This window comes from Amphiprion ocellaris, chromosome 20 (assembly GCF_022539595.1).
Source record: "Amphiprion ocellaris isolate individual 3 ecotype Okinawa chromosome 20, ASM2253959v1, whole genome shotgun sequence".
Classification (NCBI taxonomy): domain Eukaryota; kingdom Metazoa; phylum Chordata; class Actinopteri; family Pomacentridae; genus Amphiprion; species Amphiprion ocellaris.
The window spans coordinates 5,720,832-5,733,912 of record NC_072785.1 but is presented as its reverse complement, the minus strand read 5'-3'; the positions used below and the strand labels follow the sequence as shown (position 1 = coordinate 5,733,912).

Genomic DNA, 13,081 nt, shown 5'->3' with positions numbered 1-13,081 from the left:
AAATTGACAAAAAATGTTTAAGTGTCCTCTGTCTTAACAGGTTGGTACAAAGTATTTCAGGCAGTTTGAATCTTAACATCTACCATACTCTTTTCTGAGAACGCAAATGTGACCTAAACGAAAACATTAACTTTTCTACCAAATGTTTAGCACGTCATATAGAACAAAACAGCTTCAGCAGAGGGCAACTAGACATTTCTATTTGGTTCTTGAAGATGTTTCACCTCTCATTCAAGAGGTTTCTTCAGTTATTTCAATTAAACATTTATCAGAAAAATATTTAACTAATAATCCTTAACAAGCAACTTTCAAGCAGTTTTCCTCTAGGCTGTGTCCTTACCCACAGCGAGGGTCATGACACCAAGCTGGTCCCGGATAAGCTGAACAACTTGGCTCTTCTGCAGTGGAGTGGACCGGCAGCAAATGACTGCCTTGCATCTACAGGTCAGCTCCAGAAAATTGCTCTTCAACTCCTCCTGCAGGGCCCAGTTAAGAGTCCGGCCATCTATGACCAGAATAAATCCAGCCACACTGCCTAAGGAGGATTCCACTCTTGCAGTCAGGTCAGTCATACTACCTTCACCACACTGGACTTCCAGTTTGAGCTCCTCAAGTAAAGCTGCACATGCATTCTGAAGGAACAGAAGGTGTAAGAATTGTCACAGTGTTTAAAACAAATGCATTCATCACAATGGTTTTGCTGTGCATGAACTGAGCTATTTTTTTGTTTGAAGAAAGTATCAACTGTTGGTCTTGTGGGCGATGCAACTATTTTTGAAAAGAAAATTTAAAGATTAATTGGTGGATTTAGATGAAATACAGCATCAGCATATATAAGTCCTTATTTTTCTCTAAAACCCCTGATGTTTCTTCAGCAGATCAGAATAAAATTCACACTTGACTATTTGCTTGGTATTTCACATGAATAATGGTGCAATTTCCATGAAATTACTTTTACATTTTTTCATTTACCTAGGAGGCTAAGTCCTAATTATTTTGTGACCCTGACATTTTCTGACATTAATGTCTCACACACACACACACACGCACACACACGCGCACACACACACACACACACACACACACACACACACACACACACACACACACACACACACACACACACACACACACACACACACACACACACACACACGCAGACACACACAGACACACATGGTATTTCAAATTATGTCTTCTCAACGCCTTTCCTCTTCTCCTAAGGGGAAATGGGTCTTTTATAATTTACATATTGAACAGTTGTATTGTATTTTTTCTTGTATATCTTTACATTTTAAGCCAACAATTTAAGCTATTTAAAAATAGCTTTGGGCCAAAGCGTTGAATGAGCAAATAGGATAATGTATTCCTTCTTCCCCACAATTCTCCCACAAAGAAAACAGTCCCAAGACAAAAAAGTCTGGTTACAGCATATGTAGGAAGTTTGTACTTACACAGGCAGGGAGGGATCAAAAGAGCAGCTGTTGATAAGCATCTAAACTTTTCCCAGCAAGCCCCAAAACAGTGCTACTATCGTGCAGCCACTGACCTTGCTTCCACAGTTGGCTGTCAGCAATTGGTCATTGGCATGGAGAAGTTTGCAGGCATAGGCGATGTTGATGGCAGTCTCTTGTTTGTCTCCAGTGAGAACCCAGACTTTAATCCCAGCCCTCTGAAGAGTTTCAATGGTCTCTGGGACTTCCTCCTGCAGCCTGTCAACAATCCCTGTGGTACCTGAACTCAAACATATGCAGAGAAAGCCCATTAGGTACTACTGCTTCCAGTTCTGATCCAGGAGTGGAGGTCTGTGTGTGTGCTGCAGTGAGCAGCTGTCCTACCCAGTAGAGTGAGGTTAGTTTCCAATCTCTCAGCTGACGCCAGGAGCAGCTCCTCTCTGTTCTCTATGCTGCTCTCTGCCAGCAGCTGGTCTTTCAACCACACATCATACTCTTCCTCATCTAGACACTGCTCCAGACAAAAAACACACAGTTTCTCAGCACAACACACATATGCTTACATGCAGAGGTGTATTTACTACAGAGTAGATGGTAGTCCACGTTTTAGAAGAGCAAGTCTGAAAGCATTTAATGGAACTAAGAATGTGACTGGACAATGCTCTCATGGCTTTATGACTCTACTTCATGAATAAATCAAAAATGGAGATGCACAGACAAGAACAAAGGGATAAACTGCTGAAAAGTAACTATTGAGCTTAAAAATCAGCTATGCATTGTTACAGGCACTAATTACCTGTCAGTATTTATCAAGACTCAATCCCTCTGAGTGTCTCTTTGTACAGCTTCCAACAGAAATAATCCATCACTTACAACTGCAAAGCATATGTTGTAAATACAGCAAATCAGCTGATCAAAATTGATTGATGGACTTTCCTTCACAAAACAAAGTAGTAGTCAAGTCAAGTCAAGACATGACAATCCTTAAAATACACAGGGACAGGAAAGCAGAAATACAGGACAACAGCTTTCATTTTTGATCTACAGGTGCATCTCATATAATTAGAAAATGGTAGAATAAGTTCAATATTTTTTGTCAGACATTGCTCAAAGTGAAAATTGTATATATCATAGACTCATTACATATGAACAGAAATATTTCAAGAATATATTTGTTTTAACTTTGATGTTAACGGCGTACAGCTCATGAAACTCCAACAAAATCAATGTCGTCAATCCATCTTTTTAGGATTCTCACAGACTCCTAAGAAGAGGTCTCAACAATCAGCTAATTAACTCAAAACCTGTAAAAAAGCCTTTAACTTCTCAGCCTAGTTCAGTCTGCACAACCACAATCATGGGGAAAACTGCTGATTTGACAGTCGTGTAGAAGCCAATCATTAACATTCTCCACAAGGAGGGTAAGCCTCAAAACCACATTGCTGAAAGGGGTGACTGTTCACAGAATGCTGTATCAAAGTATAGTAATGGAAAGTTAACTGGAAGGAAACAGAAGTTGGAAAAAGAGGCACAAGCAAAAGAGATGACTGCAGGCTTGAGATGATGGTCAAGAAAAGCAGATTCAAGAATGCAGGAGAGACACACAAGCAGTGGACTGAGGCTGGACCTATCCAGAGCCACCACACTCAGATGTGACCAAGAAATCGTCTACAAGTATCAAATTCCTATTGTCCAGCCACTCCTGAATTATGTCAGAAGCATCTTGCCTGGGTTAAGCGGAGAAATAACTGGATTGTTGTTCAGTGGTGCAAAGTGTTCTTTTCAGATCAAAGTAAATTTTGTATTCTTTTGGAAATCAAGATCTCAGAGTCTGGAGGAAGGGTGGAGAGCCACAGGATTACAGTTGCTTGAAATCCAGTGTGAAGTTTCCATTGTCAGTCACGATTTAGTGCCAAGTCATCTGCTGGTGTTTTTCCACCATGCATAATCAAATCCAAAATCAATACAGCCATCTCCCAGCAAATTTTGGAGCTCTGCATGCTTCCATATGCTGAAGAACTTTTCAGAGATGCAGATGTTGTCTTCCAGCAGGACCTGGCATCTCTCCACACTGCCAAAACCACTCGGAATGGTTCACTGACCATGGCATTACAGTGCTAGATTGGCCAGCCAACTCATCAGATCTGAACCCCATAGAAAATCTGTGGCATACTGTCAAGAGGAGAATATGACAAACCAGACCCAACAATCTATCAAGGCAACCTGGGCTTCCTTCACCCGCGAGGAGATTGCCTCCATGCCATGCCCCACTGCTGCAGTGATTCAAGCATGGAGCTCTGACCAAGTACTGAAAGAGCATACATGACCATACTTTTCAGAGTTTGGATATTTCTGCATTCTAAATACTTTTTAAATTGATCTTTATCTTTTGAAATATTGTAATATTTTGAGATTCATTTTGGGGGGATTTCATAAGTTGTAATCTGTTATCATCAAAGGTCTATGCTGCTCTCCTCTGTACGACACTGAAATGCAACACACCTCCTTAGTGTTTTCTGTGTAATTTTAATGTAGCATAGAAATCCAATAATTTATTAAAAGCAAAAAGAAAATATGTGTTTTTAACTGTTACACAATTTAAATTACATATAAATGTTACATGAAAATATTCGAAGCAGTTTTATTAGGAAATGCAATTATGTTTATCAAGTTCATTTTGTGTTATTAATTGATTGATTAGACTGCCAACTATTGGTTAAGAAAGCTATTTAAAATTTGCATCCATACAGTGAAAACTAAAAAGGTTTGTGGGGTCAATAACTGCAAATCTGAAGGATGTAGCTTCAGAGCAGGTGATTATTTTTTCAGTTTTTCATATCTCCCTCAAATTTTTACAGCCTACTTTGTGTCTCAGGGTGCACTGCTCATCTCTAATTTAAATTTTTGGCAACTGTTTCCAACTCAAAAGGATTGATTCAAACTAAAGGATTTCATGATTGTAATACTGTGTCTTCAAAGTGCAATCATGAAAAATTATGAACAGTAAAAGACAGTTTTTGGCTTCCTTTACTACATGGGGATGCAAAGGACAGACAGGAAAGGAGGTAAAGATAAGAGAGGTGACATGCAGCAAGGGGCCTCAAACCAGTATCACTGTGGTAAGTACTCTTAGTACACAGTGTGTGCACTCTACCCGGTGAACTACCAAGGCCACCCATACAATACCATTTTGTTTCGCCTTCCAGAAGTGGTACCTTTTTAGCGATGCAGAGTGTGCGGAGACCTTCTCTGGCATAGGAATCCAGATGTTTTTGGGTTTGTTCTCTGATGTGACTGTAGATCTCCTGAGCATGCTCTGCACCTGGAAAAAAGGGCATACAGAAGTACAGTGACACAGAGAGATATGACTATAAATACAATTGTAATATTTTTTTTGATCAGTCAGAAGAAAACGTCCTTTAGTCGGGGCTGTGTTTAGGGCCCTAATCCAGAATCCTTCTCTTGGCCTTCAAGTGAGTACAGTTCTTTAGAATCAGGCAATTTTGCAACTCACTCAAAGCATCAGTGGCACTGTATTTAAACACTCTTTTGACTAGTTTAGTATGGGCTCTGGGAACAGACAGCAGGAGTAAGTTCTGAGAGTAAAGACAGTAGATTCCCATACTGTTGATGGGCACAGAACCCTACATATGAAAGAAGTAGATCAAGAATATCTCTATTTTTAAGAATATCCCAATGATTGCTTCATGAGGGGTCAAGGTAGACCATCCACTTAAGCATAGAACAAACAGTGGTGAGTAAGTAATTACCCTTAGGAGTCTCAGCCAGGTCCATGATTACAGAGTCCGCTCCCTTGGTGTAAACCACTACCTGTCCTGTTAGTGGGTGGCGGACTACCACTGACATCCTCTTCCTGTTAGAGTCAAAAGGCAAAATGTGTAGCAATGGGACAGCCAGAGAGCCAAGTCCTGGCAGATCCACCAGCAGGCTCTCTGCAGTGCGGCACCTCAGGGTGCAACAATATGCCTGGGCTGCATGGACCAAAGCTGCCTCATCAGGACTCTCCGCTTCATACAGCAGTTCACTATGAGTGTCACCGTCAGAGTCCATTTCTCTGTTCAGGTTTTCCACACCCTGCCCAGCCATGTCAGGGTTTGTTTTTGTGTCCCTATAATTATCCTCCATCTGTACAACATCTTCTCTCTCCCTTCTGTCAGATGAGTCCAGCTCACCCTTAAGGCTGGCAGCTTCACGTTTGCTTTCTTGGCCTGTGTCTGACCTGTCCGTGGAGTTCTTAGGGGGTGTAGAGAAAGTGAGGGAGCCAGTTTCCTCTCGTGTAAACAGCCTGCTGGCACGGCTTTGAGGGCTGTCTTTGATCTGAGGAGGGGAGTGGGAGGTGAGGGCTGAGAAAGGAGCGAAGCTGAAGCGCTGGAACATCTGCTTAATTTCCTCCAAGGACTTGAGAGGTGTTCGTATTTCAGACGCCTGTTGGAAAAAAACAACATGACATTAACATCTACGAGTGGACTCAAAGCTGAACAGCTCAAAACACATCCCAGAAAGTATTCAAATCCCTTCACTTTTTCTAGATCATACAGCATGATAAATTCAAAGTTCATAAAATGTACACTTTTCCCATCTACACACGTGAATCCATAATGACAAAGTGAAAACATTTTTTACATTTTTTCCAAAATCAAAAGCCAAAATCTCTCCTTCACAAAAGTATTCTGACCTTTGCTGTGCACTCCAAATTGTGATCCAATGTAATGTCTAGAACCTGACCTGACTCCATCTGTGGCAAACATATATAATACCTATATATGAACCCCCATGGTAAGAAGATGTGGTGAGGTATTGATCAGGGCAAGAGTATAAAACCCTTTTGAATGCTTTGAATGTTCCCAGGAGCAGAGTGGCCTCAATAATTGTTAAATAGAAGAAGTTTGGAACAACCAGGACTCTTGAAAGAGTCAGTCATCTGGCCAGACTGAGTAACTAGTGACCTGTTTAGCTCCTTGGTGAAGAGAGTACAGTAATTAGGCAGAAGAGCTCCTCTGAGTATAAGGCCTTCTAGAAGTCTGCCAAATAGAATTTGAAAGACTGAGTGCATAAGGAAAGATATTCTCTCATTTGATGAGGCACATACTGAACTATTTAGGCAGAACTCCAAACACTTTGGCTGTACAAAACCATCCACTGCTGATCGCCAGCTAATAGCATCCCTATTGTGAAGAATGGGGTGGTTGCCTCATGCAGTGGGGGTGCTTATCAGTGGCAGAAACAGGGAGACTGGTCAGAACTGAAGGAAGAATGAACGCAGTCAAATATAGACAGGTCTTTGAAAAAAACCTGGTCTGCAGTGCATGCGATCTGAGCCTGAAACAACAGTTTAACTACCAGCATGATAGTGCAGTGATGAAGAAATAGTACATCCAGTTGTTACATGTGATGCTAATGAGCAGGATCTGTCTGGAGACACCCCCACAGAGTCAATCTTTTATTCCATCACCCATTTTTATTGATGGCTTTCTTATCTTGAGCTGTCTGCCAGATCTCTTGACTAGATCGCCTTTGCTAATGATAACTCTCTTAGCTCTTTATATCTACCAGACCTCTTGAGTCCACCACCCTTTGTTATTAATTACAAACTGAATGCAAACCAACCATTATTCTTTTCTGTATTTACATACAGTTCCTAGCCCAACTCTTTGACCAACTGTATAAAATGTACTCCGCCAACGTTCTGGGTCGGTTTACCTTCACAGACTCACACTCTATGTTATTAAGCCCACTGTATGGTATACCAGAATATCACCTCACTACAGCAAATTTTGAATGAGGACTATCAGTGAATTTCTTCGACAGTTACAAATAGCTACTTTCATGCTTAAGTGATTTCATTCCAAATCTCTGACTTCTCTTTGCATGGACAAGCCAGCCTGGTGAAGTTTGACAGGGTCTGCAGGAAGATGGGGTCTCAGTCTGCAGACTCTTACACAAGACACACTGTTACTGTTGCCACAGCAGCTTACACAATGTATTCAATGCATTATTTAGTGCAGATGGATGGCAAAAATGTCAAAATAATCAATTTAAAAATGTAATTAACAATAAAAGTGTGCAAAAAGTGAAGTGGTCGGGATATTTTCTGAAATGACTGTACAGCAGTATATATGCCTGTATATTAGCAATTTAGAATACAGTCCTTAAAATTAGATTTCCTGCTGTCAACCAGTAATTTTAATATGGTATTCCTAGCTTTAGTTACTGTATGCTAAATGTACAGTTGTACAACATGGGAAACATAATTAGATTATATTGTGTTAAATCTGTTTATGTGAACAGAATGACTAAATGGAAATGAAAGAATACAAGAATATGCTAAAAAGATTCTTGGCAGACATAGAAAAGTAAACATATCAAAAAGAGAAGATGGAGTCAGGGCTAATGAAGGCAAATTTTTGTCTGCATCTTGACACTGCAGTACTTCCTTCTTCCTGTAATACGTAAATTAATATCATGAAATCCTATCACTAATGCTCATAGGTTCAAGAACAAAAACCACCGAGTGCTGTCCTGGAGCTAGGTACTTCCCATTCTAGCTCCAGATGAGGGCTTTTTATACAAATCAGCTCCCTTCACCATAAAAACTGACTGAAACATCACATTGTACACAGAATCTGATCTGCAAATTCAGACAACCAGCGTTTAATTCCTAGTCAGATCTTCAACAAGTTGAAGTGGTTTTCACAATAATAGATTTAAACATTCTGAATACGACACTACATCACATACAGCAAGAACAAGTTTGGCAGTTAAGCCAGCATTTTACAGTCTAATTAAGTGATATAAGCAACTTGGGATGCTTGATTTTTTAATATACACAATGGAAGGTCAGTAAATCAATGATAAAAGCAAAACTCATCTACCTAGTAAATCATTTAAAAAAAATTACAATGTAAATAAATTAATAAAGTACAAAGCAGAAATGAAATACTTGTCATGTCATGTGCTCACCTCATGTGGAGACTGGCTAGGCGAAGAGACTACCACAGTATTACAGATCGCCAGAGCCAGGAAGAAGTCAGTGATGTAGCTAAGCTCCAGGGTGGAAGTGTTCCCAGATGAGCAGTCACTCAAGTGAACCACAGGAGAGCAAAGCAATTTCAATTTCCTCACCAGCTGAGGGTCTGGTACCACTTCCTTTGTCTTTAAAAAGAGAAAACATTTGCCATTCCCAAAAGTTGTTCTATTCGGAATACTCCAATTTAGTGTAAAGTAGACGTGATGAAGGCAGGACAGAAGATGTTTAACATACAGTGCCATTCAAAAGATTGGACACAACTACTCATTTATTTTTTGTCATATTGAATAATACTGAAGACTATGCTATGCTATGCTAGCCTTGTCTTACTTGGTTCTTGTCAGTTCTCCGTCTCATACATAAATCATATTCTTAGGATTAAGTCTGAACTGTCTTCAAAATCATAGCAACCCTCCATTAATTATTTCTCATAGGCTTCCAGAGTTTCTGCATTTTCTGTTTCCTGAGCATTACTCTTGGTTCTGGTATAGTGTTTTCCCCACAGGACGCTGTTTAACTTTGTTTCCCAGTTTAGTCTCCCCATGGCGCATCAGTCCTTTCTCTATCCACATTCCCCCCAGTTCACTTCCTCTTCCAGAGTAAATATGTATGATCTCCTAATTATTACAGCAGTCAACAAATGGCCAAATTGCAGAATGGCTGTGTTACAAAATATATATTTATTTTAAAAAAAACTTATTTACCTTTTTATGTGACTTATCTTTTAATACTGAAGACAAGTAAAAACATACTGATTGCCATTCATGTGAACACAGTGCAAAGGACAAATTAGACTGCATAAACTTGAACTGATTCTTAATTTTGTAAAGCAAACACACAGATACTGATGTATCTGTGGTATGTAAGATTTTTACCATGCGGCTGCAGAAGGCATTGGTCCTGGGCTGGACATGACTGGACACTTGGTCATCCTCCTCTGCTGACTCAGCAGTGAGTGTGTGTAGAGACACAGAACTGCGGTTGCAGCTAAGGGAGCGATAGCTCAGAGATTTTCCACTGCAGCCTGACTTCAGAGTGACAGATTGACCAGCTGCTTCATTCTTCTCTGCCTCATACACCTCCAGCCTCCGACCTGTCACACAGAGCAACACAGGCTCATAAAAGCACATTTACAGGACCATAGGGGCTAAAATGCTTTCCTTACCCAATTGCAGTGCAATGTTAAGTACAGGTTTAAAACTGTGCTGTATGTGTCAGAGTCATGTGATCACATAAACCCCCACTGCTAATAAAGAGAGATTTTGTCAGCTGCAAAGAAAATTCCATCATTCCATGAATTCCATTCGTCACTGACAACTGGACACCAGAATGTTTTGCTGTGGATGATACCTCTGAACGTAGCATTTTCACATTGTTTACACATCTGCTTTCAGATAGCTTCTCGTGTAGTAATACAGGCTTTGTTTCTTTGATACTTATTAAAAACCTGTGAAGAACAGATCACAACACGATTGACGTATATGTTTCCATATTGGAAGAGGACTGTATGTAATTTACACACATTACATACTAGTAGTAACTCATTAATTATTAGTATTCTGATATGTCTCTAAAATCATACAGTCACCTTGTCAAACTGCTTTTCTGCACAGAAAGCAGGTGAAATGTGACACGGAGATTCCAAGTTGAAACAGCACCACCAAAGCTATCACTACATTTTTATTTGGACGTTTAAGTTACGTTTCCTCTAGACAATCCCAACATATTTTTGTTTTGAGCTTTTTCACTTCGCCAAAATGATAATCTAGAAAAAGTGGCACTGTAAAATCAACATTTATTGAAGAAAATGTCTATTGTTTAGCAAATTAAGTATACAAACAATTTGTTTGTTTAACCTCTCACTGGTTTCCTTGGATTACTGATCTGATTACAGAATTGTTTAATATGTTGAAAATATGGCACCAACAGAGGTACATGAATTTTAAAGCATATGAGCAATAATATTGGTTCTTACCGTTTTCCTCATGAGGATATTCAACCCCATAGATACTGCAGCGGCGAAACACCATCTTATTCTCTGTTAATGTTCCTGTCTTATCAGAGAACAGGTACTGGATCTGACCCAGGTCTTCAGTGATGTTGAGGGCCCGGCACTGGATCCTGGAGTCCAGTTGTTCATTGTACAGGGCTAAATCATTGTGAATGAAATAGATTTGACCCAGTTTCACAACCTCAATGGACACGTACAGAGAAATGGGGATCAGCACCTATTGGACAGAATTTAATTACTCCTTTGGTATGATGCATTACAAGTGCCTATAAAACTGTAACTCGCTGTAACTCAACCAAATTTGATTGAACATGTAATAAGTATATAGTAGAGGCTCCATGTAACCATTTTCAGATCATTAAGGTTGCAGTGGTGATAGCACCGGCAGTATTCTTCAGAGTCAGGCTGGGTCTTAAAATAAATTTGGCATGGTGCGCCTCTCAAACTCCTACAATTTAAGTAAAACAGTAGCTCTGTGTTCCTGGTGTAAAAACTGTGGGAAATGAAGCATATTAAAGAAAAAATGTTGCTTCTATTTTGTCTAAAAATCCTGGTCACAGTTTGAATTGTGTGTTGGGCATTTGGATGGTACTTCACTCACTTCAAGCCTTCTAGCACAAAGAAGTGCTTCAAATCATTAACCTCTTGGCTTAGACAGTAACACTGTAAGAGAGGGACAACATATTCTCCTCCGTTTGGGTGATAGTCACAAGACTCTAACTGAGCACCACTGTGTTGGAATTCTTTTCAGGGAATGAAAGTGTTCTTTTCTGAAACTAAAGATCACTGAGGAGATGGCCCTAACTGTTTTCTGTGCTTAGCACCGGACGGAAATTTGGTGCACCCACTTTCTTGGAGTCTCTGGATGGATTCTGGAAAGTGATTCTTCATAGGGAGATGACAGTTAAACCCTAAAATGGGCAATGATGGAGAAACCTGGAGGAAGGTCATTGGAAGGAACAGCTTGCCGGATCTGAATCAGATTGTTACTGTATTTCTGTAAAAAGCATGAACTGGCCACAAAACTTTGTGATCAAATTATAATATTAGATCTGGAGCGTCTTGGCCACTCAGATGAGGAGTATACCAGAGCTGGTAACCAGTTAAGGGTGAGTTGGATCTAATGGTAAGGAGGGCTGCCAGATCAACCTGGTCACCCAAGGAGCAGTGAGGATGAACTGGAAACATCGGGTGGAGGTCCCTGTCTGTGAGATCCTCAGCTCCCACCTCCATAAAAAAATTCTTAGAGCTGTAACTGTGGCAGTTTTAGGAGCGAGGAAATGTCACGACTGGATTTGTTGCACAGGTGGCATCCTATCACAGTTCCACGCTGGAATTCACTGAGCTCCTGAGAGCGAGCCATTCTTTCACAAATGTTTGTAAAAGCAGTCTGCAGCCTAGGTGCTGGATTTTATACACCTGTGGCCATGGAAGTGATTGGAACACCTGATTATTTGGATGGGTGAACGAATACTTTTGGCAATATAGTGTGTGTGTGTGTATATATATATATATATGTATGTATGTATGTATCTATGTATGCATGTATGTATGTGTATGTATGTATGTATGTATGTATGTATATATGTATATATATATATATATATATATATATATATATATATATATATATATATATATATATATATATATATATATGTATATATATATATATATATATATATACATATATATATATATATACATATATATATATATATATATATGAATTTTATTGTTTAACATTACTTCCATCAGATTTAGTAGGTTTGTCATTACAGGTTATGATGTTAGATTGCAAGCCCATTGCTGAGGTGTCATATTTGAAACTCTGAAATCTAAGAAAACACAGTTAATCTCTATGTCTATACAATCCATTTAAACATTTCTTCATTTTAAAAAGAAATTGTTTGATGGATCTATAATTTGGGCTTATAATAGAAATTATTTACAGTGCAAAATGCTATCTTTGGCCTAGGACTGAAACTATGTAACATACCTGCAGCACAATGATCATAGTCCAGAACACATAAAATCCAGCCAAAGCAGGAGATGTCTCATCATCAACCTGAAAGACAGGGTCATTGAGGTTCTTCAGCCAGAGGCCATGACCTGAAACACATGGGGGGAAAAAAAGAAGAAAAGAACAGCTTGTTGCACTGAGCAGGTAAATATGGACATGGCTGAATTCCTTAATCTCAGGAGAAATTACTGTAATTTTTCCACTTTTTAGGAGGCTGGACACAGTGGTTTCCATGGAAATACTGGCTCTCTGCTGCTTTTGTGTGTTGTTTTACACTGTATATACTTGAAAGAAACTGCTGCTGTTCAGTGCTGCATTTTGAAATGACAAGATGTGTCATGTAAGCATCGGTACATACCTATAGCAGCACTCAGACACATGATGATGAGGAGGACCACACACCATAGGATGTCCATGTTCAGACGCTTTTCCAGCTGGCTACGCTTATACCTCGGCCCACTGTTGTTCATCATAGCTTTAGTCTCATGACCTGGGACACAGAAAGAGAAAAACATACTGCAGCCATGTTCAGTTATATAACCCCA

At 39.6% G+C, this 13,081-nt stretch overlaps 1 protein-coding gene across 3 annotated transcripts in view; it reads right to left on the bottom strand.

Annotated features, from left to right (window-relative positions):
• The window catches only part of atp10d (ATPase phospholipid transporting 10D), a 60,638-nt gene that overhangs the window by 22,390 nt on the left and 25,167 nt on the right, over window positions 1-13,081 (bottom strand). For all 3 annotated transcript variants that reach the window (XM_055005687.1, XM_055005689.1, XM_055005688.1), the window contains 10 exons: window positions 12,895-13,026; window positions 12,513-12,625; window positions 10,478-10,730; window positions 9,378-9,595; window positions 8,436-8,627; window positions 5,225-5,900; window positions 4,670-4,776; window positions 1,839-1,965; window positions 1,550-1,734; window positions 341-632 (listed from right to left, as the gene is read on the bottom strand). In XM_055005687.1, coding sequence (XP_054861662.1) covers window positions 341-632; window positions 1,550-1,734; window positions 1,839-1,965; window positions 4,670-4,776; window positions 5,225-5,900; window positions 8,436-8,627; window positions 9,378-9,595; window positions 10,478-10,730; window positions 12,513-12,625; window positions 12,895-13,026 — 2,295 coding nt within the window. The remainder of the gene's footprint in view (window positions 1-340; window positions 633-1,549; window positions 1,735-1,838; window positions 1,966-4,669; window positions 4,777-5,224; window positions 5,901-8,435; window positions 8,628-9,377; window positions 9,596-10,477; window positions 10,731-12,512; window positions 12,626-12,894; window positions 13,027-13,081) is intronic.